Here is a 23,548-nt window from a genome sequence, read left to right as displayed (position 1 = left end):
GTTCTATAATAATGAAGTCGTTTCTTTTCGGTACGGAGATTAAGAAAAATTGTGTTGGTGAGTTAAGAAAATGAGAGTAAATTGATAAATGAAAAAAGGTAGAAAGATGAAGAGAGAATAAAGTAAGAGAAAGTAAAGTATTTGTGAAAAAATGTGTTGACTTTTACTAAAAAAGAAAATGCATCTATTATCATGGAACGTACCAAAATGCTAAAATGACTCTATTACCATGGAACGGAGGAATTTCTACTTATTATGTTTGTTTGACCAAGAGTGTTTTCACATGTTTAAAATATTATTACCTCGTACTATTTCTTTACAGTAGAGAAATATATGGGTTTGCACTCTCTTTATTATACTTTAATTAATTAAAGTTCAATATCCCAATCCAATAGCATTAAAGTTGTTTGGCTAATCACCCGACCGATTAACCACTCAAAATTCATCTGATAATTTTGCCGTTATAAATTGCAATTTTGCTCCCTCAAATTTACGTAAATTACAACTATAACTAGTTTTTACCCGTTAACATTTTATTCTTCATCAATTCGCTTCACAAGTTTTAGTTTCTCTTACTTCTCCCCAAAAATGGCGGCAGAGGTGTAACTGTAATCCCTAATCTTCTACTCTACATGCGATCAATCGCAAGAATGAAAAGACCAAAATCTCCCTTGACTCCGTGCCCTTCAACCCCTCCACCGCCGCATCACCGCCAATCCTTCACAAAGCTCATCACTTCCGTTTCCACAAAACGCCGCAACATTCTCCAAAATCCCCAACCACTCCCCACCTCCGCCGCTGAGATCAATTGGAAGCCACTCAACATCACCAAATCCGAGCTCTATCTACCGCTCACATTCCCCACTGGCCAGACGTTCCGGTGGAAGAAAACCGGGCCGCTGCAGTACACCGGCCCAATCGGGCCCCACCTCATCTCCCTCAAGCAGCTCGAAGACAACGGCGTGGGGTATTTCTGTCATTTCACGGACGACGAGGACCGCGCAAGGACCGAGCTTTTCGATTTTCTGAACATGGGCATTTCGCTGAATTCGATTTGGGACGAATTTAGGGCCGCCGATTCGAGGTTTGCTGAGCTCGCGTTGCATTTGGAGGGGGCTAGGGTTTTGCGGCAGGATCCCTTGGAATGTCTGATCCAGTTTATTTGCTCCTCGAATAATAATATTCAGAGGATTACGAAAATGGTGGATTTCATCTCGTCCAAGGGGAGATTTCTGGGGAATGTGGGAGAATTCGAGTTTTACGAGTTTCCGTCGATTGAGAAGCTGGCGCTGCTGTCTGAGGCCGAGCTTCGAGAGGCTGGTTTTGGGTACAGGTAGACTTTGATTTATTTAGCTTGTTTGAAGTTTATTTAGATTTGGTTATGCATATTTGATGGAGTTCTGATAGAAACTTGCATTTAATTGTATTCATTTATGGACATTTCTTCATGGTTGCTTCATAACTGTGCTTTGATGAGCTATTGGTGTAGTCTTGCTAATGATTTGAGTTAATGAAAATCTATGTGTTTTTTCCTTTTGATTGGGTGTGAGAAATTGGGTAAAAATGCAGCCTTGATTCAGGAGTTTCCTTCTCTCACAAATTGCTGTTCTTGATAATGAAGTATGATTGCCACAATGCTTACTTACCATCTTCTTGAGGCTTTATAAATTTGTCTTGAAAATGGATCAGGGCTAAATATATTGTTGGCACTGTCGCAGCTTTGCAATCAAAGCCTGGAGGGGGTCAGGAGTGGCTTGCTTCTCTTCGTAAACTAGATCTTCAAGACTCGGTTGGCGGTCTCTGTAGTTTACCTGGTGTTGGCCCGAAGGTTGCTGCGTGCATTGCTCTTTTCGCTTTGGATCATCATCACGCCATTCCTGTCGATACTCATGTGTGGAAGGTTTGTTAACACATCCCAGTTCCTCCTATGCTTGATGTTTCTTATTTTGGGGAAAGAGAAAAGAGAGATCATATTTGATCAATTTTACTAATCTTCATTTGCAAAAGATCGCTACCAGGTATCTCCTTCCTGAACTGGCAGGCACCAGCTTGACACCACGAATCTGCAGTCGTGTTGCGGATGCTTTTGTGAGCAAATATGGGAAGTATGCTGGATGGGCGCAGACCCTGCTCTTCATCTCTGAACTCCCTTCTCAGAAAGCTATGTTGCCACCAAGCGTCTGGGAGGCTGACAAAGGAAGAAGCTCAGTCGAGATTCAAGTTAAAAGCGAGGTAGTACAAGAAACAAAGGGAATTCCCCGCAGCAAAAGAAAATTGATTGGTAAATGAGAAGATTAGAGGGAGACGGTGCGTTGCTGAAAAGGGCGAAAATCGGGGTTGTTGCTTACAAGTTGAAGCAGCTTATCTGGACATGGTGATGGTTTTGTTTCACTGGTTCATGCTACAACTGCTAGAGAAGCTTGCTTGATCTAGCAAATGTAGATTCAAGAAATGAGTATTTAGGTGATGAAACAATATTCTCTCTGTACAACGTAGATTCTTTGTAACACATTCATGCAATTTACTAATTGGTTGTTTGAAATAAATTGTGTGAGAGACACTTGATTTTTGTTTACAATTCATGAATTGTACTATAAACTTTCTTCAACCTGTAACTAATCCTAGTTGAGGACTGAAGTTTTGTGAAAATGCAACTATTTATCTGAAAATTTTAATTTTATTCATAATATAAAGTAGTCTGTATAGTAAAATTTGTACACGTGTTTAATATGAAGCTTGAAGGGAGGTGAGTAGATCATCCACTCTGTTCCAAGTTTGATTCCTATTGTTGTATATTGTTGGGCTTCCTACAGCTTATATTTTGGACTATCTAACTCAATTCTTGTAGTTGCGCATTATTGGGATTCCATGTAATTTATATTTAGGCCCTAACTCGATTTCTATGTGGATATGATTAGACCACTACTTTTTTTTTTATACATTCTCTCGTATTGTAAATTGTATCAGGGTTATATAGTAAAATATCTGACTTGTCAATGTCATTATCCCTGGGTGTAGATACATATCTTATCAAATTGATTAAATAATTTATGTGTTTATTTGGTTTATAGTCGTAATTATACTTCCGTCGTTCCGCGGTAGTCGAATCATTTCTTTTTCCGCACTCGTTTTAAAAAAAATGATAAGAAATAGTTAAAATAAAGAAATAGTAAAGTAAGAGAGAGTGTGTAATATAGATAAGATTCTTCTCTATATTATTCTCTCTCTTACTTTATTTTACTTCCATTTTAACTATTTATTATCATTTTTTCAAAACGAGTGCAGAAAATGAAATATCTCAACTATCGTGGAACGGAGGGAGTATATTTTATTCCTAACATATGAGTGTGTAGGAGATGGAACAAGAGACAATGACCAAATTTTACCTCCAACCAATAGATTGGATGTTTGAGTCAGTGGCGGATCCAGGACCGGAACACGGGAGGGGCGGAATTAAATATAAAAAATTAAATATAATTATTAATAATATAATTAAATAATATATTACTTAAAATATAAAAATACAAAAGTAATACTCATTCCGTCTCGTATTACTCGCACTTTTCATTTTAGATCATAAATTTAGGATTGATTTTTAATATAATTAAATTAGCATTTTAAGCATAATGAGAGATTACTTAATAGAGGAACACTTAATTAACTTTAATATACTAATTAAATACCATAATTCTTAATTAAAATAAAAAATATTATAAGTAGTTCGGGACGAGCCAAAATAGAATAGTGCAAGTAACATGAGATAGAGAAAGTATTATAAGTAAAATAATAAACATGTAGACTCCATAAATATTTTAAATATTTATTTTGAGGGGTGCGTTAAAATGACAACACCTCTTAAAGTAACACCATACCACTATTTATAACCAATTATTTGTACACGTGGACGAAAAATTAGCTGTCATGTGTCAATCATAAAAAATGCTCAAGGGTAAATTTTCTCGGCCAGCAATATCCAATACACTATACAAGAATTTTTCTCGGCCAGCAATATCCAATACGCTAGACGTCAATCTATAGATTGCTGTCTAGCGTAATATTGCTGGATACGTGATGTCACAATGTCACTTTAAGAGGTGTTGTCATTTTAACACAAACCTTTATTTTGATATAGAAATAATAAATATATAATAAAATATCACATAAAATAAGTATTTTAATAGTAAAATGTATGAAATATTTTTAAAAAATTATTGAAATAAAAAATAAATAGTAAGTATAACAAACCAATATGTGTAAATTAATAAAAATATAAATTCATAAAAGTATTTTAATGATTTGATAGGGTAATAATAAGTAATATGAGTTGATAAGATAAAGAAAGAATGGTTATAAAAAGAATAAAAAATGGTCTCAATGAGGTTTGATCCCTAGACTTCATAATTAAAAGACTAACAACACAACCACTAGACAACTAATTTCATTATTATATTTATTGAAAACTCATATTATTGAATAAAGGGAGGGATTTTCCTATTTTCCGGCTTGACTATAAGGGACATTTAGGCTCGCCGGACGGCCGGGAAGGGGCGGTCGTCCCCTCCTGCCCCCTGGATCTGCCGGTGGTTTGAGTCATTTCGGCTGTACATGTGATAATGTCAAAAAACAATCGTGATATTTAAGATGTTAAGGGCGTGTTACGTTGTCCACAATTCCATTTGGTAGAAATAAATGTGGGTGACCCCACCATATTGGTATTCTTCCGCATCGTTTGGTTCACACTAATTAAGCTTCAGTTTTTTACTTTGTGGGTGTGGTTGACCATATAACAGGTAATGGATGGGTAATAATGTCCCTGACATTTTTTACAATTTCCACCGACTACCCTAATCACATATAGACGCGCGAGAGGCAGCCACGCCTCCTTCTCATCGCTGGATCGAATGAAAGGCAACCTTCTCATACTACTAGTCAACAAATCCGGTACCGTCCTCGGCGTCGGTGGAATCTCTGTCGCGAGGCAGATGCCTCTCAGATCGTTCGACAACCTCCCTTTCCTGCTCTTGTCCTGGGTTCCTAATTTCCTGTGCGACGATCGTGTGCAAGAAATTTATAAAGATTTTCCAGAGGACCTCTTTGAAGCTGTAATTGCAAGACTTCCCATAGCAACATTTTTCTTCTTCCGTTCAGTTTGCCAAAAGTGGAATTCATTGCTAACCTCTCACGTGTAACTGTAGGAATGACGATGAATGGTTGCTCCGCCAGGTCAGGGTATAAGATACTTTGGGTTGGTTGTGAGGAGGATTACGAAGTGTTTGATTCTGCAAAGAACTCTGTTACACTCCATACCAGATCTAAAATTTCTGAACTAGAGAGAGAAAGTATGTTGAAGTGTACTTACAAAATGACAGCACTTTGGGAATGGGGGAAATGAAAAATTAATGGGTCAATTTGGTAATCTTGCACGCAAATCTGCTTCTACTGTAGCGGAGCAGATATGCAAAATCAAGTGGGAATCATTAATTATTTTGGCTAATGCATAATCATCTACGGAACACCGAAACGCATTAATAGCATTGATCTCCATTTTGGCCAATTAAGGGTCACCGAACGAGCCCTAATATCTAGTCACGGGGATATCACAAAATTTGACACATTTTATAATTCACTAATATTATGATAATTTTATTGTGGTGAAACAAAACAAAATGAAATAAAGATTAACAAGAAATAGTTTAATTATGTCATTGTTAGTATGTTACTGCTACGGTATCTACTGATATGCCCAAAGGATTGCCTCCTTCTTCGTCAAATATCACTAGCAAGTTATCTCTAGGCTTCAAGAATGATCTTGGTATGTGATACCTGCAAAACATTTATGTATTTAAGTTATAACAATTGATTATCAAGAAATGACACTAAAATTTAAAAGACAAAACACACCAGTCAAAAAGATAACGAACAACATACAAACCAGTCGTTCATAACATAAATAGCTACCTAAGGCAACGAAAACGTCTCGATTACCATATTTGTGAAGGGGAGCCTTGAGGGTTGAGAAATGAGATCCAGTATCGACCTATGCTTTCACCATTGATCCAAACTTGCCCTTTCCCCATTGATCCCAAATTTAGTGCAACTGGATCATTGCCTTTGGGTGCATCAAATTTTGACTAAGAAAGAAAATGCAATAAAATAAATTAATTACTTATATTGTTGGAAAAACTAATATATAGGACAAACTACCGGGAAAAAAAAAACTGTAAGGATTTGGCCGAATTTTATTCTATCCAGCAATTTTAAAAATCAGCGGGAAAAATCACAAAATTTGAATTTGTTCATAATTATTCCACAATGAAAAAAACGATCGATAACGTGTAATATATTGTTGATATTTTTAACTAGAAAAAATCGTTTCTTCATGAATAGAGGCCATCGTTTCTCTCGTCATGGAATAATTACGAACAAACCTAAATTTCTTGCTTTTTTGTCAATTTTCCCTCATAACGTTGTCGATTTAAGTACTTACGTACCTTGTACCATTTCAGTGGCCGAGAAGATGAGCAAAATTTGTTCCATTTTGCTTTTCTTGATCCATCTTCTGTGTAAACTTGCATGCTTTCTCCCTTTAACCCAACCTTTGCATTGCAATTAATCCAATAAAATAGTCAAATTTCATGAAGGCATTTAAGCAATTCTGGAGCGGGCAATGCGTGAATTAGAGGAGGATCATAGCAAGATCCATCTCAAAAATGAGAAGATCTCACAAGAATTCATACATACCTGGTATCCCCATGAAAGGTTAGATAAGTCTTTATCTCCAATTCTCACATTCTCCAATCCCGATGCTCTACGCTCCATATATGCTCCAGAATCCTGTAATGCCATTTTTTAAATCAAGATTGATTTATAGTAATTAATTTTCACCATTACAAAGGTACAAATAAAAAATAATATTTTTTACCCTAAAGATGTTTAAATGAACTTGGATAAGAGTAATTAGACAAGAAAATCCCAATCATTTCTTGTAAAATGAAACGCTCAAGCCGAAAAACCGCAAGCAAAAGTTCACGAAGTTAAATAATAGTAACAAAATCACAGCCTTAAACAATTCAGCGAATTTCAAAACTTTAAATGAGTCATAAATTGCACCAGTCGACTTGATAATAAATCAAATACAAATAGAATTTAGTCAATTTACCGGTAATCCAGTCATTATGCTTAGCAACGAAATGTCGTTCACTCCTTTTCTCAATGTCACTTTTTTCTCCAAACTGAAACTTTGATTTCTGTAAAACCCATGTCCCGTACCTAAATAAAACAATATTATTGTTCTAATTTTCTACATATAGTATTTTTCTTATAAAGAGATTTGTAGTAATAAAGTCAATATATTGTCTCACCAATAAATTTGCAATTGATAAATATGCGCAACACATGACCACGAGAATTTACTCTTATAGTAGAAGACTGCTCCTCAGATTGCTCATAACTGCAAATAAAACTAGAAAAATAAGTCGGAATTTCGAGTTATGATTTAGATTCATTACTATTTGTGGTAATGTGACAAACATATATAACAAGTTATATGAAATAATCTTGATTTTTTTACCTGGAAGTGTACCATAGATAATCAGAAGTATCTTTGGTGGTGTTCATTTGCTCTAGCAAAATATTTGATTTCAATGATGTATCATCAAATACTGCTATAGCTTCATGCAATTCTTCCCATATCTCTTTTGAGTCCAACTTCACAACTGGTGTCCTTGTTCTTGTACTTTCTCTACTGTTCACCTTTTAAAGTATTTCAAGGATATGATGATCAGACGATCTCAATTTAATCAATCCGTCAATATATCAAAAATAAATAGTGGGACTCGCTTTTAATATTATGGTAGAGCAAGATATCTAAAATCTTGTTAGTAGGTACACAAATATTAATATAAAATTGGTAAGTATAAGAGACAAAAATGATTGAATTATTTTTAGTTAACATGCCTAATATGTTACCTTTGCTGTGTTGAATGCCTCCGTTTTGCAGTCTGGTAATATGCTAATTGATTTTCGAGGGATTTCGTACGTTCGACTTTGAAATTGGACGTTTGCATCGTGTGCCCCGTCTGTGTTCACAAGAAATGCTGCACATTCATTTTTTTCTCCCTTGTATACATAGGCCTGTTAATTTTTGAGAAAAAAAAATTATATTTATGAGTTCTCCATTCTCATAATAAAAATACTAGTTGAAGAATTTACTTGTTGCAATTCGCCCAAAGAGATGATAGTTTGAGTTCCATATAGTAAGGTGCCTGAACATTGATTGACTGCAGCGTGAAGTTCCTTCAAATGTCCCCATTTTGGTTGTCTGATCAAACCTATGAATTTTGGAAAATTAATTAGACGCAAAAAAGAAAAGATAGTCGGCATTTGAATCATAATTTTTCGATAATTTATGGTCGATCTCATAACTTTTCAAGTGTATGAAATTTTCCAAAAAAGTCCAAATCGAAATTTATATGAGGAAATCACATAAGACGTTAGTTACCATATTCATCTAGTGGAGCTGGATCGTAATAACTAGTTATCTCGAATGCAGAACCGTTTCTTCCAAAATTGGTACCCCCGTGAAACTAGAAACTCAAATAGACCATGTAATAGTAGTGTTGTAATATGAGTGGTAATTCTAGTGTCAAAATGATCAAAAATTCGAACATACCATGTAATAATTGATGAAGCTTCCATTCTTTTTTACTATAAATAAAGCAACGTGGTATGCAATGTTTTCAGCCGATCTGATTCTGGTGGCATTACCGTACACATCATAGCTTCATTGCAAAAAAATTGTAGGTTTATACATCTCATGTATTCAAATAATTTATAACAATACGATGGTAATAATACTTTGATCTCTTACAAATGTGTCCAGTTTTCAGTCCAAAGTGCTGGCTTATTTGGTGAATTTGGTCCTACAAATGTCTCCCCGCATCTCAATCCGTTGCAGGAATTAATCTGCAAATGTTTTGAAATATACATAGACTAGACTAGGATAACAAACTTTAATTAAATTTGAATTTTAATTATTAATATAGACAAAAAAGTATATAAGCATATGATGCCGTTAATGCTAATATTTCTTTATTACAGAAAAATATGGAGTAGCAGAAATTTAGAACTTCATAACACAGTTTAAAACCATTCTTTTGTCACACAAATAATATGTATGGTCAATCAAAGATTTCATAGTTCTTTCTGATTGAATTGTGCGCCAAAAAGTATACATGTATGCATTGATAGAATTTGATCAAATCATGGAAATAAATGTGGATCTAGATCTATATCCATGTTTGTAATTATGATTAAATGATTGACGCCAATTTCTAACTTGTTTTAACATGTTACCTTGAAATTCAACTTATGGAGTGCTGATTGCAAAGCTCAGCAGTCGAAAATTAAATTATATGGTACAATTGTATACAACATCAATTTTACATATACTAATTTACAATTTTAATAATATGAAGTACTAATAAATTGAGAAAAATCAAACAATAGGATATCGAGAAATGGACTTTACCACGGGATCTGGAGCATCGTCTTGCTTGCACATAACCCATGGCACACCGGTTTGGAGGCCCACAGCCGTCGCCGCAGCCCAGCGAACATAAGGTGGCCCTTTCTCGCCAAAACCTTTTTCAACATTTTGATATTCGTTTTCAATCTGAATTCATCCCATTTTTATGGTAAGGGGCTATGATCCAACTACTCAATACAATGATATACTCCCTCTGTTCCATAGTAATAGAGTCATTTTGTCATTTTGGTACGTTCCATAGTAATAATAGAGTCTTTCCCCTTTTAGTAAAAATCAACACATTTTTCCACACCTAGTTTACTCTCTCTTACTTTCTTCTTCTCTCTTCATCTCTCTACCTTTTTCATTTTCAACTTTATTCTCTCTTTACTTAACTCACCTAACACAATTTTTCTTAATCTCCGTGCTGAAAAGTTTCGCCTCCATTACTATGGAACAGAGAGAATATTAGATAGCATCCTTAGAAATTGCACGCTATCATTATTCATTTTCAATGTCTACAATAATTGAAAAATGAGAGATATATATGGAGAGAGAAATTGAACCTGAGATAGTATGATAGGTCCTCCTTGTGAGGCAAATAAATTCTCGAATTTCATTATATTCACTATTTTCGTGACAAAGTTTTGCATGAGAATCTGTCGCATCAAGGATAAAACAGGATTAATCTTTTATTTATTTTTGTATATAACTGTATAATGTAGATATTAAGTGTAACACTTCTTATTCGATTGCAAAATAACAAAGCTACCAAAGATTGAAAAAAGATACATACCTTAAATGGTTCATTATCGGAACGAAATACAATGTCGCGAACGTCATGGAGCCAAAATGGAAGGCCTCTATAGCACACACATGTTTTTAAGCAAGTAGTACTACTTAGTTATGATGCAATGTCGATTAATCTTCAACTAATTGGAAATTCGAGTCTGGTTAATTACCCGTACGACCATTCGGCCTCTATAAAAGGCCCAATCCTTAGACAAACATAAAGGCCTTGAGATTGAACTTCCTTGATAAATCTCACTATATCGTTTCTTCCACTGAAGTCATACTGAAAATTCCTTCCACAGAATTAGTATATGAGTAAAATAAAATGTTACTCCCTCCGTCCCCGATTAGGAGTCACAGTGTGACCGGGCACGGGTATTAAGAAATGTAAATAAAAGTTGGTTGAAAAGTTAGTGGAACGTGAGACCCACCTTTTTATATTGGTTTTATAATAAAATGTGAGTGGAGTGAGTTAGTGGAATGTGGGACCTACTTACCATTTATGGTAAAAATGAAGTGTGACTCTTAATTGGGGACGGACCGAAATAGAAAAGTGTGACTCTTAATGGGGAACGGAGGGAGTACTACATATAAGGTGTTTGAAAAGTTGAGATATAAAGTGGAGTTTTAATCATGTACTACGTAGTAATTAAAAAGCTAAGTAATATAGTATATACACAGACAAAGAGCATATCTTGTCTATGTTGTTTTTAAAAAGATGATCAATAGTCAGTACCTTTCCTGGCTGAGGCTCGTGTAGATTCCAAAATACATAGGTATCAATAGCATGAAGTCCTCCTTGTTTAGCTTTCGATATTAAAGACGGCCACATCTGTATAAATAGAAACTAATTTCAGTGGCCAACCCAAAATAGAAAAGTAAGATTATTTTGACACTGATATAGTATTATGTATAACCCAATCATTTCTTGTTGGTACACGTTTTAAATAACTAGCTTTATATATATCATCATTTTTCAGATGGGATAATAACATATAAAATCATGAATTTTTGTCGAATTTTAGTTCCACGCTTTTTAAATGACACATCACAAAATTTTAAAAATTCCCAACTGTCTCGTATTTTTCTAGACAAATTCAATGCTTAATTGATGCACACCCGTCAAATTTTGGTGTTGTCAATGAATAATAGCGTTAATGTGCATTGATGCAACGATGTGGTCATGATCATGGTCTTGATTTTGGCATAATAGGGAGTATGAAAAACTTGATTTTATTTTCATGCATGTATAGATATGGAATACATATGTGTGTGTGAGAGTGAGAGAGAGAGAGAGAGTTTATACATCAGGAGTGCTTCTTGGATAATGAATAGAGCCAGAAAAGAGAAGCTTCCGCTGCCCATTGATGATGAGCGACCTTCCATCATACCTCACTTCGCCACCACCATCTGCTGCCGTCGCCGTCGCCGCCGCCATGGCCAGCACCAACACCAGCACAAACGCCCACCCCACCATCTCTCTAGCTACAAATTATAGTATCACGCAGATTATGCACGAAACCAAGTTGGTTAATTATAGCATAAGAAAACACATGAAGTCAAAACAGAATTCAAGGAGAAGGTATGTCATAGTGTTATAGATAGATGGAGTAAATATATAGGGACATTGCGAAAATGCTGCATTAATTAAGAAGATCATCAATTCACTAAAAACGATTTCTTTTGTGTCGAGTGTAACGTGTACGTAACTAAATTAATTAATTTAAGGGAATTAACTCAGAGCACGTGTTGCATTTGCTTCGTTTATGCATCCACAAAATGGCATTTTACTAATGAATAAAGATAATTTACTTAAATTGTACGTACTCGTATATATACTCTTAAATTAGAGTAATTCAAACCGGACCAATTTTATTTTAACCGGTTTTCTGTTAATTTATTGTTTCCTTACTAAATTGCTATTTTTATATTTGTAAGGATATTACTAATTGTTCTTTTGTTCTTTGAGAAAAGATAATCGTACATAATTGTACATGTACATAATATTTTAAAAATTTTTAGGTTTAAGTGAATTTAATTAAAAATTAGTTTTATTATTTATTGTAATATATGTAGCAATAACAAAGAAGTGATATAGAAATTTTATGTCGAATCGTAGCATGATTTCGACTATGATTTGAATTAATATACAATATTTAGTAGAAAATATATATTTTATTAAATATACAAATATTTAAGTATAAATTTTAAATCTTTCTTGAAGTGTTGCAAAATGATTAGTATGAAATTTATTTTAAATCAATTAATGTTTATAAAATGATTTTCAATGTAAAATGTTTAAAAAAGTTCGATTATGTACATACGTATACGTACGTTTATCACTACTCTTGTTCTTTTGAGTTTTTCCATTTACACAATCTATGATTTATAGAAATTCCAAACAATAAAGCAAATCTAAATTGAGAGAGATATTTCAAAATTTAAGGATTTAGAATGAAAGTCTCTACAGAAAATTCCAAAATTTAAAAATTAGACTTAAATGAAAGACTCTACTAGAAAAAAAAAAAAGAAAAAAAAAAGAAAAGAAAAATGGTGACTTAGAATGTCCGAAAATCACTTTGAAAAGTAGTACTATTTTAGCTTAGTACGTATCTCAAAAACTATATTGAAAAGAAATGTTTAAATTAGTGTGTGAACTAAATTAGAAGAAAGGTAAGAACTTATATTCATATTAGTGCATATGGGTAATTGGAAGACTATAGTACTCCAATATTTATGGTACTATATTAAAATTATTAAATATTCCCCTTTCAATTATAGAAGTGTCGACTCTTGGGCCGCTTTACACTTTATTTTATCGGAAATCAATCAAATAAGGGGGGTTACGGATCCAATTTAACTTAGCAAATCTTTATATAATTACAAAATTTGATCTCGTGATGATGGTATTAATATTACCATAGAATATATATAGTAGATGGAATATAATATCTATTCTATGTCTGCATTTTGTTCTTTGCTTGGGATTTTATGATTTGATTTAATTTCATTTTTTTATGGATTTATGTTTGGAATTAAACTTTGATTTGTTACTAATGTAGTAAGTATTTCATAAGAATTGGAGATTTTCTTCATCTCTATGATAGATCATACATGGATATGTGAATGAGAATTATTATTAACTGATTTTCCATTTATCTTTTATTATTATTAAATTTATTTTGGTTTCATGATTTTTAGTTAAAATGTAACACAAGAAAATCGATGTTAATCATTATTAAATAGTTAGTGACTCACAAAACAGGTCTGATGTTTAAGCTATTTCATATGTTGTGTAAATATAAAAAACAATTGTGATATATAGTTTCAGATGTAGAAAATTTAGTTACATGATTCTTATCTTGCGGTGAAACAAAACAAAAGCAAAACAAATGAAGATTGATAGGAAATAGATAATTATGCGACTGCTACTGAAACAGTATCTACTGATATGCCTAGAGGATTGCCCCCTTCTTCTTCAAACATTACTAACAAGTTATCTTTGGCCTTCAAGAATGATCTTGGTATGTGATACCTGCAAAATGTATAAGTATTTAAATTATAACAATTGATGATCAAGAAATTCTACTAATTTTTATAAAAATCAATTAAGTTAAAAAGACGACGAATAACAACAATAGCTAGGGTTGCAGTTCAAAACAAAAATAGCTACAAAAACATTTCGATTACCATATTTGTGAAGGAGAGCCTTGAGAGTTGAGAAATGAGATCCAATATCGACCGATGCTTTCACCATTGATCCAAACTTGCCCTTTCCCCATTGACCCCAAATTTAGTGCAACCGGATCATTGCCTTTGGGTGCATCAAATTTTGACTAAGAAAAGAAAATGCAATAAAAAAAATTAATTACTTATATTATTGGAATAAATTAATATATAATATAGGGAAAACTACCAAGAAATATTACAGTAAAATTTTGTTTTATCCTGCAACTTTAAAAATTAGTAAGAAAAATCATAAAGTATCGATTTGTTCATAATTATCTCACGGGTGAAAAAATCAGGATGTAGATGTGCAATACATTGTTGATATTTTTAACCAAACAAAATCGTTTCATTTATGAATAGAAGATGTTGGTTAACTCGTCTACAATGATACCCACATATGATATTTCGGCTGAGATATCACATACACAATTTTACCAAAAAAGTCATCAAGAATAATTAGTACAAATACATATAATTTCATGATTATTTCGACAGTTTGCTTTCAGAGCATTGCTGGTAATAATTCTTACATACCTTGTACCATTTAAGTTGCCGAGAAGAAGAGGGAAATTTGTTCCATTTTACTTTTTGTGATCCATCTTGTGTGTAAACTTGCATGTTTTCTCCATTTAACCCAACCTTTGCATTGCAATAAATCCAATAAAATAGTCAAATTTCAAGAAGGCATTTAAGCAATTTTGGAGCGGCCGGGTAATGTCGTAAAATAGAGGAGGGTCATAGCAAGACCCATCTTAAGATGAGAAGGTCTCACACGAATTTATACATACCTGATATCCCCATGAAAGGTTAGACAAGTCTTTTCCTCCTATTACCACATTCTCTAATCCAGATGCTCTACGCTCCATATACGCCCCTGAATCCTATAGTACACAAATTTACTAATGAAAAAATAATGACTTCTACCCAAAAGATGCCAAATCAACTTTGATAAAATGAAACACTTGAACCGAAAAACATCGAGGAGAACAACGCCTAATGGATAGCAAAAAACTGTGCAGAAATTCAAAAGGTGAATATGATCAAGTCAATTTACCGGTAAGCCAACCATTATGCTTAGCAAGGAAATGTCATTTACTCCTCTTTTCAAAGAAACATTTTTCTCCAAAATGAATCTTTGATTTCCGAAAGTCCCATGTCCCGAACCTAAATCAAAACAATACTATTATTGTCTGAATTTTCTACATTTTTAATATCTTTCTTATCTAGTAATAAATTAAATATTATCTCACCTATAAATTCTCCATTGACGAATGCGCGCAGCACATGACCTCGAGAATTCACTCTTATCATAGTAGACTGCTCCGCAGATTGCTCATAACTGCAAATAATAATAGAAAAAGAGGTCGGAATTTCGAGTTATCCAATTTAATTGTTGGAATATAGAAGTAGTATGTAACAAACTTAATAAGTTAGATGAAATAATCTGGATTTTTTACCTAGCAGTGTACCACAGATAATCAGATGTATCTTTGGTGGTATTCATTTGCTCTAGCAAACTATTTGATTTCCAAGAGGTATTACCAAACACTGCAATTGCTTCATCCAATTCTTCCCACATCTCTTTTGAATCCAACTTCACCATTGGTGTCATTGCTCTCGTACTTTCTTTACTGCTCACCTATTCATGGACAGAGGGAGTATAAGCAATCACACGTTGATGGTGAGAACTTAATGTGTTACCTTTGCTGTGTTGAATGCCTCTGTTTTGCAATCGGGCAATATGCTAATTGATTTTCGAGGAATTATATATGTTTGATTCTGAAATTGGACGCTTGCATCCTTTGCGCCATCTGTGTTCACAAGAAATGCTGCACATTCGTTTTTCACTCCCTTGTATACATACGCCTGTTAATTTAAAAAAATAAATAAATTTACGAGTTCTTCGGTCTCAAAATAAAAATAATTTTTTATTCGATAGTCGAAAATTTTACTTGTTGCAGTGCGCCCAAAGAGATGTTAGTTTGAGTTCCATGTAGTAGGGTGTCTGAACATAGATTAACTGCTGCATGAAGCTCCTTCAGGTGTCCCCATTTTGGTTCTCTGATTAAACCTATGAATTATGGAAAGTTAATTAGATGCAAAAAGAAACAGATAATTTAACATCCACATCGCAATTTTTCATTAACTTCTAGTTAATCTCTAACTTTTGAAATGAAATATAAAATGACATCATTTTAATTTTTTGCTATTTTTCTACCATGGTCAAAATCAAAATTAATATGACAATATCAAATACTATTTGTTACACCAAAATGAAGTCATTCTATTTTAAGTGTAAATAAACAACATTGATTTATCCGAAGCAATGTAATTTTGTTGTCGCATCATATTTAATTTTGTAACACCAGTTTCGATTTTGAGGTTAGTTAGTTAGTAGTTACCGTATTCGTCTAGTGGAGCTGGATCGTAATAACTAGTTATGTCAAATGCAGCAGCGTTCCTTCCGAAATTGGTTCCCCCGTGATACTAGAAAGCCAAACAACCATGTAATAGTAGTCGAAATACGAGTGGTAATAGTAGTGTCAAAATGGTCGGAAATTGGAACATACCATGTAATAATTTATGTAGCTTCCGTTCATTTTGACAATGAATAGAGCGACGTGGTATGCAATGTCTTCAGCCGGTCTGATTTTGGTGATATTACCGTACACATCATAGCTTCATTGTAACAAAATGTGGTTTATACATCTCATGGATATAACTTATAAAACAGTAAAATATATAGTAGTAATAAATAATAATGTAAATATTTGATCTCTTACAAATGTGTCCAGTTTTCAGTCCAAATTGCTGGCTTATTTGGTGAATTTGGTCCTACAAATGTCTCCCCACATTTCAACCCGTTGCAGGCATTAATCTGTAGATGTATTGAAAGATTCATAGAATATTAGATTTTAATAAGTTAATTTAAACATGGGCCAAGAGTCGGTTAGTATATACTCCATAGTAGAGAAATAGTTGTAATAGCTAAATTTAGAACTTCATAACACAGTTTAGAACTATGCTCCTTGTCATACATATAATGTGTATTATCAATCAGGAATTTTCTAGTTTTCTTTGATTGATCGTGATTTGTTTGTACATCAGATTGGCATACATGTGTATGAAAGTATTAGACTCATCTATTCGATTCGAATATGTTAAAGTGTACATGCTCAATGCGTAATACTAGGTCATCGTCAACCATACACAAAATCATTTTTTAGTCTAGAAAATTTCTCCGATTATACTACAGACTCAAACTTATTTTTGCATTTTCCTATAGAACAACACCAAATATGGGTCTACGGCCAAAATTTTTGTGAGACACATACTAAAAAATGGTACTATAAAATTTGAGTTTTGTGTAAATTGTTGGAGTAAAATTACTTTTTGGTGTGACATATACTCAAAAATGAGTTTGAGATTGTTGTAAATGATCGGAAATGACCTAAGGTATGCCAGTCTTGAGGCCCACATGACACTGAGAAATGGTTGGACATGGCATAAATGAGTTTTAGTTTGGTGTAAAAGGGTTAGGGATGACATATATTAATTTGCAATTTCCTATAATATGAATTATTCCAATATTTTGAAAAAATCAAACATTAATTAGGAAATTGAGAAATGGAGTTTACCACGGGATCCGGAGCATCATCTTGCTTGCACATAACCCATGGCACGCCGGTCTTGAGGCCCACAGCCATCTCCGCGGCCCAACGGACATAAGGCGGCCCTTTGTTGCCAAATGCCTTTTCCACATTTTGATATTCATTTTCGATCTGAAATCATACCATTTTTATTACAAGAGATTACAATGGTCTATTAGACAGTGTCTTTAGAATCTATGATGCAATTATTTATGTTCAATGCCTATTATAATTGAAAAATGAGAGAAATGGAGAGAGAAATTGAACCTGAGATAGTATGATAGGTCCTCCTTGTGACGCAAATAAATTCTCGGATTTCATCATATTCACTATCTTTGTCGTAAAATTTTGCATGTGAATCTGTCGCGTCAAGGGTAATATAGGAATATTATTTTATTTACATTTTTCGATTTAACTATATAACATAGTGTAACACGTCTTACACAACTACCGAGTAACTAAACTACCAAGAATTGAAAAAAGATACAGTACATACCTTCCACGGTTCGTTATCGGAACGAAATACCATCCCGGGAATGTCATGGAGCCAAAATGGAAGACCTCTATAGCACGCAAATTACTAAATATCAGTTACGATGCAATGCCGATTAATCTTGAACTAATAAGTCGGAATTTCTAGTCAATATTTGGTTAATTACCCATAAGACCATTCGGCCTCTATAAAAGGCCCTATTCTTAGACAAACATAAAGGCCTTCAGATTGAACTTCCTTGATAAATCTCACTATATCGTTTCTTCCGCTGAAGTCATACTGAAATTTCCATAAAATTAGTACATTAACGAAATATAATGTATAAGGTGTTTGTAAAGTTGAGACATAAATTGGAGTGTTAATAATGTAGTAGAGTACTAAGAGCAAAGTGATATACTTATTCTATTGACGATGAAATGTTTTTTTTTCAAGATTATTCTATTAAAAATAAAATGTTTCCTAAATTGGAAATAACATGTCTCTACCTTTTCATCACTCTCACTTTACTCTCTTTATTGGGACTCTTTATTGGGACAGGGGGAGTGTATATATACACAAATCACCTAAAAATGAAATCGCCTATATTTATATATACTCCCTCCGTCCAAAAGAGTATGCACTCTTGATTGGACACGAGTTCTAATGCACAATTGGTAATGTAAGAGAGAAATACAAAGAAAATATTGTTGAAATATTGTTATTGGAATGAATCTCACCTCATTAGAGAGAAAAAAGTTTTCTATATTAGAGAGCATACTTTTATATTTTTGTGGGACCGACTAAAAAGAAAATAGTTCATACTTTTATGAGATGGAGGGAGGAGTACAATGTTATGGACGTCCAAGGTTCTTAAAAGATGATTAGTAGTCATACTTGTCATGACCTTGTTTTTATAAGAAAATGATCAATAGTCATACCTGGCCTGGCCTGGGCTCGTGTAGATTCCAAAATGCATAAGTGTCAATGGCATGAAGTCCTCCTTGTTTAGCTTTAGATATTAAAGATGGCCACATCTGTATAAAATTCGTATAAGAGAGATTAATTTTAATGGACATTCATAATCATCAAATGCATATAAAAGAGACTAATTTTAATGGATCGTCAAAAAATATGACTATTTCTAGTGCACATTTTGTAAATAAGTAACAGTAATATTATTAGTCCTTATGTCTATGAAAAATAGCTTCATGTTATCATTTTGAGATTTCTATGAAAAATAGTCACATTTCAATAATGAAAATTTTCACTCATACTTTAATCACTTTTTCTCCTCTCTCTCTTTTTCTTTTTCTCTTTCTCTTTTCTACTTCATCTACATTTTCTCTCATATCTTTTACTTTATCAAATTTTCATTAAAACTCGTGTCGTCTACAATTAATATTATTTTCGTGGATGTGAGAGTATCATTTTTACATAATACACCATTGCTTTGATTTTGGCATAATAGGTAGTATAAAAAACTTGATTTTGTTTTCAAGTGATATAGCACTATACTGCAAACTGCATCATTACTACAAACCGCAAACTAAATCACATTTATTAGATTTCCATATATGATGTCAACAGATGATAAATAATATCATCATAACCGGAATTAAAACATACAAATATCAATCGAGATTAAAACATACGAATGTCGACTTGCTGCATGTAAAAAAGATGTCAATCTGTACATCAAATCTAAAAGTCTAATTGGGCAAGATTTAGTTAGCAGTTTGTAGTAAAGATGCATAATTAATTACTACATCTCTATATATATTTATGCATGTGAGGGATAGATAGGAAAGAGATTATACATCGGGAGTGCTTCTTGGATAATGAATAGAGCCAGAAAAGAGAAGCTTCCGCTGCCCATTGATGATGAGCGACCTTCCATCATACCTCACTTCGCCGCCACCACCTGCCGCCGCTGCCGTCGCCGCCATGGCCAACACCAACACCAACGCCCACCCCATCGTCATCTCTTTACAAATTATAGTATCACTTAGATTATGCACGAAACCAATTATAGCATAAGAAAACACATGAAGTCAAAACAGAATTCAAAGAGAAGGTAAGTCATAATTTAGATAGATGGAGTAAATATATAGGGTGATGCCGAAAATATTGCATTTATTAAAATATGTCACTAATACATCGAAAATGCTTTCTTTTGTTTTGAGAGAAAATTATATTAAATTTTTATAGAACGTGTATAGGACTCGCAATCCAATTGTAACCACTCTGTATGCTCAATTAATAAAACACGCGTTGCATTTGGTTTTGTTTATGCAACCACAAAATCGCATTTTACTATATTATATTGTGATTCTGTTTCGCAGATTTATACCATTTCACAATATTTTATTTATCATTGCGATTAAACATCGGAGACATCTACTTCATTTGATACTACATCTTTTACTACACATACAATCGTGACAAATGGACCCCAATGTATCATTTTATAATATACTATCTTCGTTCCATAATAGATACTACATCCGTCCATTAATTGTCACATTTACTTTTCTACACTCATTTACTCATTTGTAAAAATGATACTTCCTCCGTCCACGAAAAATAGGACACATTTGCCATTTTTTATTGTCCACGAAAAATATTGGCACATTCAAAAAAAGAAAGTTTTCAACAACTTCTCTCTTACTAATAATATGGATCACACATTTCACTAACACTACTTCTCTCTTACTTTTTTCCCTTCTCTCTTACTTTACCAATTCTACATTAAAACTCGTACCATTCACAAAGTACCCTATTTTTCGTGGACGGGTGGAGTAATAAATAGTTAAAGTGGAGAAATAGTAAAGTAAGAGAGAGAATAATGTAAAGAAGACTCTTCTCTGCCTTATTCTCTCTCTTATTTTACTCTTATTTTACTATTTCTCGACTTTAACTACTCCCTTCGTTCCATAGTAGTGGAGGCATTTCTTTTCGACACAGAGGTTGAGAAAGGTAGGGAGATGAAAAGAGAATAAAGTAAGAGAGATTAAATGAAGTGAGAAGAAATGTGTTACTTTTACTAAAAAGGGAAATGACTCTGCTACTATGGAACGTACTAAAATGACAAAATGACTCCATTACTATGGAACGAAGGGAGTATTTATTATCATTTTTAAAAAATGAGTGCGAAAAAGTAATTGTATAATGCGGGACGGAGGTAGTAGTATACTTAGATAATGACATGAAATTTTAGGTAATGTTGTTTTGTCCGTTAAATGAAAAAAGAAAATAATACTAGCACCAAATATAATAGGTAATCTCTACTGGCGATCAAATGCATAATGTGGTGTCGTATTCCAGCAATATGTAGTAGTAGTAATAATAATAATAATAATAATAATAATAATAATAATAATAATAATAATAATAATAATAATAATAATAATAATAATAATAATAATAATAATAATAATAATAATAATAATAATAATAAATATTATTATTATCATTATTATTATTATTATTATTATTATTATTATTATTAAATAATACTACCTCCGTCCAAAAGTGTATGTACTCTTTTTTTTTAGTTCATTTCATAAGAGTATGCACTTTCTAAATTTGGAAATTCTTTTTCTTTCTAATACCGCTCTAATAATACTTTAATTATTTTTTTCTTTCTACAACTCTCTTACTTTAGCAATTGTGCATTAAAATATGTACCCAACTAAAAGCACATACTCTCGTGGAACGAATGAAGTACTAAATAATAATAATACAAGTGGCTAGAAAACCGTCAAGTTTGGTCAATTTTTGATCAATCTCACAAATTTTGAAAATGGTTGATTATATCGACTGAAAATGTTCTCAGTTCATTTTGAAAAAATTCAGCATACCGTGTCTGAATTTATTTACGTGATGCATGCATAAAAACTAAAATTAATGACTAAGTGTATTGATCGATGTTTGTTTAAATAGTCAGACAATTTGCTGAAATAGTATTTTGCAAACCAGAATTCAAGGAGAAGGTAAGTCATATAGAGTACGGATAGATGGACCAAATATATAGGGCGATGCGGGAAATATTGCGTTAATTAAAAAAGGTTAACAATACACCAAAAATATTAAAGAAGTCTTGTTTTAAGAGGTCAAACTAATTATATTAAAATTTTGTATAACGTGTATAGGACACGTAATCCACTTGGGATCAATCCACTCTAGTATACTCAATTAATTAATTAATTACATTAAATGGCATTTTACTGCTCTATCAGTTTCTTGTTATCAGAGACATTTCTTTTAATACAAAATTTAAGAATAGTATGTTAAATTAGAATGATGAATAAAATAAGAAAGATGAAAAAAGAATAAGCAAGACAAATAATTACTTTTTGACGAAAATAAAAATGACTCAATCAACTTGGAACCAGTGCCGGAGCCAACCAGGTATCTCTCGATGGTTTTGTCATAGAAATTAGTCGTAGTAAGACCTTTATATGTTTTGCCTTTTTTTCAGCATTTAGAATTAGAAGATCTAAAAATTAAGGGTATGGTTTCAGATATGTAATACTCAACAAATAAATGCATATCAAGCAAACTTAATCTAATCGAGAATAATTGATATAAGCATTTTGTGATTACCTTTAAAAGAATTTTACCTACTAATAAAATTAAGTTTTTTATAAGTAAAGCTAATAGGTTAATTGTATATTGGAAAACTTTGATGAAACTATTAATTATATTACAATAGCAATAAAAAAAGTAATTTAAAATATAATATATATTATAATATTTACAAATTATTGAACAAATAACATCCTTTCAAACTATAACCATTAAAAGTCATTGATTAAATAGTACTACTATAATACACTTCTGAAAAACGATTTGGCAGTAAAGTTATTGGATAAAAATAGCACATCTCTAATATATAATTTGACAAAAAAGAAATTAGAATATAGCATTTGGTAAAAGTTTTAAAATAATCTTTAAAAGTCATTTGGTAAGTATAGCGCATCTAGAATGATTTGACAAGAAATGAAGGAGACAAGGAGTACTAGCATTCGGCAAATATTAAAAATAAAAAATTTATGGTATGGGTGATAGTCGAACTCAGCACCTCACCGCAAGCATGATCCAAAGTCTGAGTGTAACTGCCAACTGCACTATCAAATTCTTTAACAACAATTTCTGAATATATATATTATAGTGTAAACGCGAATGGCTGGGGGCCAAGGGCATGCCCCACCGTGGCTCCACCACTACTCGGAACTTTCCAGCATAGAAAAATGACTATTAAACATGAAATGGAGAGAGTAATATATAGGGATTTGTTTTGTATATACAAATTCAAAATACCGTACTACCTTCGTCCACTAAAAATAGATCAGTTTTATCATTTTGAATCGTCCATCA

At 32.8% G+C, this 23,548-nt stretch overlaps 3 protein-coding genes across 3 annotated transcripts; 1 reads left to right on the top strand and 2 right to left on the bottom strand.

Annotated features, from left to right (window-relative positions):
• Window positions 1-552: 552 nt before the first annotated feature.
• LOC125221704 (N-glycosylase/DNA lyase OGG1) lies at window positions 553-2,578 on the top strand. The gene is made up of 3 exons (XM_048123914.1): window positions 553-1,333; window positions 1,690-1,900; window positions 2,008-2,578. The coding sequence occupies exons 1-3, from the start codon at window positions 633-635 to the stop codon at window positions 2,287-2,289; spliced, it is 1,194 nt and encodes a 397-aa protein (XP_047979871.1). The 5' UTR covers window positions 553-632; the 3' UTR covers window positions 2,290-2,578.
• A 3,130-nt stretch (window positions 2,579-5,708) lies between these two features.
• LOC125221347 (beta-galactosidase 16-like) lies at window positions 5,709-11,777 on the bottom strand. The gene is made up of 18 exons (XM_048123470.1): window positions 11,625-11,777; window positions 11,055-11,150; window positions 10,489-10,601; window positions 10,323-10,389; window positions 10,093-10,185; window positions 9,530-9,673; window positions 8,870-8,964; window positions 8,672-8,780; window positions 8,501-8,585; window positions 8,212-8,330; window positions 7,969-8,133; window positions 7,571-7,752; window positions 7,362-7,450; window positions 7,160-7,269; window positions 6,742-6,834; window positions 6,492-6,596; window positions 5,986-6,131; window positions 5,709-5,823 (listed from the first exon to the last, which is right to left on the bottom strand). Exons 1-18 carry the CDS (start codon window positions 11,754-11,756, stop codon window positions 5,709-5,711), a joined length of 2,058 nt encoding a protein of 685 aa, XP_047979427.1. The 5' UTR covers window positions 11,757-11,777.
• A 1,938-nt stretch (window positions 11,778-13,715) lies between these two features.
• On the bottom strand, window positions 13,716-23,196 carry LOC125221703 (beta-galactosidase 16-like). The gene is made up of 19 exons (XM_048123913.1): window positions 23,166-23,196; window positions 19,987-20,090; window positions 19,108-19,203; window positions 18,357-18,469; window positions 18,194-18,260; window positions 17,965-18,057; window positions 17,686-17,829; window positions 16,831-16,925; window positions 16,618-16,726; window positions 16,450-16,534; window positions 16,000-16,118; window positions 15,749-15,913; window positions 15,505-15,686; window positions 15,298-15,386; window positions 15,102-15,211; window positions 14,836-14,928; window positions 14,582-14,686; window positions 14,009-14,154; window positions 13,716-13,853 (listed from the first exon to the last, which is right to left on the bottom strand). The coding sequence occupies exons 1-19, from the start codon at window positions 23,194-23,196 to the stop codon at window positions 13,736-13,738; spliced, it is 2,064 nt and encodes a 687-aa protein (XP_047979870.1). The 3' UTR covers window positions 13,716-13,735.
• Between the last annotated feature and the right edge of the window lie 352 nt (window positions 23,197-23,548).

The sequence above is a fragment of the Salvia hispanica genome, chromosome 4 (genome assembly GCF_023119035.1).
Source record: "Salvia hispanica cultivar TCC Black 2014 chromosome 4, UniMelb_Shisp_WGS_1.0, whole genome shotgun sequence".
Classification (NCBI taxonomy): Eukaryota; Viridiplantae; Streptophyta; class Magnoliopsida; order Lamiales; family Lamiaceae; genus Salvia; species Salvia hispanica.
Note: the sequence above shows the minus strand (reverse complement) of the source record. Positions and strands in the feature narration are given on the sequence as shown.